Source organism: Crassostrea angulata, chromosome 10 (genome assembly GCF_025612915.1).
Source record: "Crassostrea angulata isolate pt1a10 chromosome 10, ASM2561291v2, whole genome shotgun sequence".
In the NCBI taxonomy this organism is placed as follows: Eukaryota; Metazoa; Mollusca; class Bivalvia; order Ostreida; family Ostreidae; genus Magallana; species Magallana angulata.
This window is the reverse complement of record NC_069120.1, coordinates 40,356,245-40,361,244: the sequence shown is the minus strand read 5'-3', so window position 1 is coordinate 40,361,244 and position 5,000 is coordinate 40,356,245. Positions and strand designations below refer to the sequence as shown.

Genomic DNA, 5,000 nt, shown 5'->3' with positions numbered 1-5,000 from the left:
GATTACGGGAAGAGATGTTATATTTCAATGTTTCAAAAAAGAAGCGCGTTTTTGAGTGTAACAGAATAAATGAGGATGAGTACGACCTGATGTTCACTCATTCAGAAGCCTCTGACTGAAGCTGACATTTGGGTGGGAGGATAAGTAATGGCTGATGACTGGGGAGCCAGGTTAGCAACAGATTGTTGCATAGCTTATGTCTGTTCATTGATAAAGAAAACATTACATCACTTTACTCAATTTTCCAAAAACCAAACTGCAAAACAAAAAATAAAGAAAAATTAAGGAGGTTTACCACAAATATTCATGGGTAATGTTTAATGGGGATGAAAAACATGTGTAAAACAAGGTGGCGTTATTAATTGTTCCTATTGTTAGATAATTGTTTATTAGAAGTAAGAAAATTAGGGGATCATTTATAAAAACATTAGTCCAAAATAAAGAGTAGCAATTAAAGTCATCACTGTATTGAGTGGACCTGCAGGTAGATTCAAGATGTCAAGCACTTGTCCCTCAGGCATAACCAGGTCTTCTTGAATGTGTGATATCTTCTTAATCAGATTAACATCTTATTTAATTGGCATCTAGGTGTGGAGTATAAGATAATGTTTTGATTGACCAATATCAATACAACTTCTGTGCCTTTTGAGTGCAAAGTCCCTCAAGGGGGTGACATGTCCTGTCAAAAATGCTCAGAACCAGTGGACATGAATTTATTCTTGAGTAGAAAATGTCACAGATATTCCATGCAATCCGTTCCTTTTTTTCTCCTCAGAGAACAGAAAGGCTTCCCAAAGATCGGAACTTGGCAGAAACAGACCCTCCCCGATTTGCAGCATTAATTATAGAGAAGTTAGAAAAACTCTTACAAGACCATGAACGCAATCGGCTCATTGAGGAGTCGCTCAATAGAGTGATATATGACGAAGTATGTTGTCGGAAATTCTTTCTTCTTTTCTTTTTTATTTAATCCTGTCAACTCGAATCGCTTCTTATTCAAATTTATGAATGCTTGATAGTCCCAATTACATTGAAGGTTGTAGTTTTACTACACCGAAATGTAAATGATTTACACTTATGAGAAGGAAATACAATCTTGGGCTTTATTAAAGGGTTTTGTTGAATAATACCAGTAATAAAAAATGAATATTGGGTTACAATGTTGTGTGTTTGATAAAACATGTAGATCTTGAATTGTGGTTTTAATGGTTATTTTGGTCTGGGAATATTTTCTGGGCTGAAACCTCCCACTTATTTGTTTCTAATACCATCAATTTTACTCTTTAAGATTAGGAGAAAAGAGGTTTAGTACAATTGTGAATTGTTCTGAACACCAGAAATCTTTTTGATTTTAAACACACACAAAAAAAAAATAATTAAAAATCATATTACGAAAATATATCTTAAAAAATAAAAGATTCTTAAAATATGCATAGTTAAATTTTTTTATGAATCTGAGTTTGCCAGATGATTAACTTTTTAACATATTGTTCTTTGTGGGGGAAGAAATGAATCAGACTATAGTTATTTTTAACAGACCACAATGGAGTGAAAGATCATAATTGCATAATGTTGGGGGAATCTTGTTTTGATAAATATTTATGAAAAATATATTTCTTTTGAGTGTAGAAGCATACGAGAAGGAAATAAGAAAGATATAGACAAGGTCAATTTGTCTATTGACTAATCAAAGAAATTCCATTCCGTAATGTTGTCAAACAAGTATGCATATTATAGACATCATGTGACGTGTAATGTGAAGTTTTGTGGATTTTTTCAGAAGGACGGTGAGGAAGCTGACCGCTCTCTTTTGTCCACATCCATAGCCCAGAAAGATTTGTCCTCTACCTCTCTCCTACCTCTCATGACGTCCGCCGTGCTAGACGAGGACAATCCCGACTCCATTCTGGAGGAGCACTGTTCTCGGATCTGGGAGAGCTCCGTGGGTCAGACCCCAAGCCGCTCCCCTGGGCGACACTCGCCGCCCAACGGGGATCACAGGTCGCACGATCGCAGCCGCAGCAAAAATCAATCCCAGCCAAGCTTGCCTTCACACAAACAGATACACAGGAAACGGCCGGATTTCTACTCGTCGTTTGATAGTGGCATGGGTGAAGACAAACCCGCGCTGGAGACGCATCGACATATCCATCATCATCACCACCACCATCATCCGTCATCCAAATCGCGGGCCTTCCCCGAGTATGATTCACAAAAACTGTACACAGGATCGGACTTTGACAGAGGCCGAACCGCTAGGAAATCGGGAAAGTGCAAACATTCAGATACAAGTTCTAATATAGACAGTGGAATCAGTATGATTGAATCTATACCTCCAATGCCAAATCCAAATGACCCGTCTACTGAAAAGTAAGTATTATATTATTAGATTGACCTTGACCTCTAAGTTTTGTTTTGAAATTAATTGCATGGTGCAGCAAACAATAGAGTTAATAAAGTAAGGGTTTTATAAAGAAAAGCTCTCGCTTTCATTGAGGAAAATTTATGGTAAATACACAATTCTTTTGTCCTTGACCTTATTAAAGGTCACGAGTCAAGTAATGGAGATGATGACATTGACTTTTGCTTCAGTCTGTGTTGTTGGTAAATACGCCTACTAATGATAAGTGGACAGTTTCGCACAAAAGATACCTATTATTCATAAAAATACAAATAATTGAGCCCTGTTACGGTGCCCCGGGCCAAGACATTTACAATAACCTCAAAGAACAGTAGCGGCTCGCCAATTTGTCACTTTATGACAGCTTTGCAGGTGCTGATTAGAGTCAAACTAAAAGGCTGATTAATGTCAATATTTGAGCTTAAATTCTAATGTACCGACTTGAATGCATAATTTATCCTTTGAAATATTTATAAACGAAAACTTTGTACCTAAAAACACATATCCAGTGTTTTTCTTGAGATGGATTTGTGTCTTTGATGGTTCAAATTTGCAAGTCTTTCAACTTTTTAAAGTAAATCATCATAAATAGGTGGCTTTGATGAGCTTTGAGTATTGAAAGACAGCGATAGACTTTGATGTGTATTGGTACCAGGCTTATGAGAAGAAGAAAAAAACATGGAATTTTTTTGGAGAGAAATTTATGTTAATGCGATTACAAATTGCGGTAGGGAACGATATAGAAAGCATAAACTCTGATTTCTTGTTTGTAAGTTGGTCGTTCTGTTTCACTGAGATTGTTAATTATCCCATGCCTGATTGCAGCAGATGCACTCCGACTCCAAAGTGTACACCATAAAATTTTCAATATTTATACGATTTTCTGCCGTTTGGGATTTGTTTATGTATTACAAAAAACATCAATGAAATCTTTCGCACTTCAAAGGAATTACATCATAGGTTTAGAGTAATGTTTTCTCTCTCTTTATTATCTATGGGGCATGGCTGGTGATACTACCTCTCCAGTTCTCTGACATCACAGAGGAATTCCTGCCGATTAGGGCACTTGTCGACTGTCTTCAATTTGAAATAGCTGGGTCTTTGATGATACCAGTTGCTTGAAAAAAAAAGAAGTATCAATATGTATACATATACACAAACCTGTATATAAAGACAACAAAGGAGGGGTATGGGGGGAAAATGCACAAAAACAAGAAAAGTTGCTCAAGTAGACCAAATTACATGAATCCAGAAAGTCGGCCCTTCTTTTTCCGTCTTGCATGATCAAAGGCAGAGGAAGAAACCTGCCCACCTTGTCATTAAATGTTTGCACCAATTTATTGGCAAGATCAAAGTGCCAGGGTCGACTCCCAAGTCAAGTTAGAATATTCGCTGTTTCTCTTTATAGAGTAAATTTACTTTTATGGTTGAGGGCTTGTGTTATTTCTAGATTGTCTCTCCTAATGGCAGCACTCTAGTAAATGGTTCGGTCTCCAATCGGAGCAGTTTCTGCTTTGCTGCAATTTTCATGACATTGTAATCTTGATTTTTTTTCTCATTCTCTCTCTGAACCCTCCTTTTAATTTTCACCCCCCATTATTTGGGAGTAAAGTTAAGAATCTGCAGTGAGGTAATTCCTGACCACGTAAATCAAGATGTACCTGGTGACAGGGCAACCCAGAGCTACCAGTGTTTTCATACTTCTTTGTACTTAGCACGAAAGACTGCGGCCCGTGACATGGAAGGTATGCTGCTATAGCGTTCCATGTGTAACCAAATCAGTCTTGATTCCTGGGATAGGAAATGGATACATTTTAACCCAAGACAGCATTGGGAAAAATAGATTTTTTTTCTTTCAATTACCTATTGAGGGGTTCTTTAATATGTTTTACGGTGCGACCGTTGGGGCGAGCACATCATGTGATCAAACAATGAATTATAATAAATTAATAAAATAAAATTAACAACGTGAAATTTGAATGCCAAAAAATAAAACATACCTATATTTCAGTAAATTTTCATTATTCATAATTTATAAGATTTGTTATTATTTATTTATTTATATGTAGAACAATATTTTAATCTCAGATACAATGTTGTTAAATAATAAAGATTTTAATATATAAATATTTATTGCACTGCATCTCCTCTTTTAAAGTGATTGCGATTATGATTGATTGATTGATTTCCCCCTTTTTTTTGGCAGTAGACATTTTTTCTTAAACTTACATATAAAACTTGACTCATCATAGAGCTCCCCCCATGCTAAAATTTTTTTCATTTTTGTCAATTTATACATAGAAAATCGACTTACCATGGATTTGCCCCTCCACTTAAAAAAAAAGTAATTAATGTTTAATTGTATATTTAATTTACGCTTAAAAATATTTGCTTATCATGTTAAAAGAACATGATGTTGTCCCCCCCCCCCCCCCCCCCCTCTCCCCCGCATGTAATAAATGGAAGTGAAAATAAAGAAACCATTGAACTGCTAAAGAGCTGAAGGATTAGAATTTTCATGATTCATTTTTCTTTTTGCTTGCAAAGATTTTTTGGATGAGGCTGCCATCCACCCACCCACCCCCTTTAAAAAAAGTCG

At 36.2% G+C, this 5,000-nt stretch overlaps 2 protein-coding genes across 5 annotated transcripts in view; both read left to right on the top strand.

The window, feature by feature from the left end:
- Nucleotides 1-5,000, top strand: part of LOC128167780 (uncharacterized) — a 66,943-nt gene that overhangs the window by 29,642 nt on the left and 32,301 nt on the right. The window lies entirely within an intron of this gene.
- LOC128167771 (axin-1-like) overlaps nt 1-5,000 on the top strand; it is a 30,295-nt gene that overhangs the window by 17,575 nt on the left and 7,720 nt on the right. For 3 of the 4 annotated variants that reach the window (XM_052833675.1, XM_052833673.1, XM_052833672.1), the window contains 2 exons: nt 776-928; nt 1,781-2,370. In XM_052833675.1, the coding sequence (XP_052689635.1) occupies nt 776-928; nt 1,781-2,370 (743 nt within the window). The remainder of the gene's footprint in view (nt 1-775; nt 929-1,780; nt 2,371-5,000) is intronic. The other variant, XM_052833674.1, reaches the window with a different exon arrangement.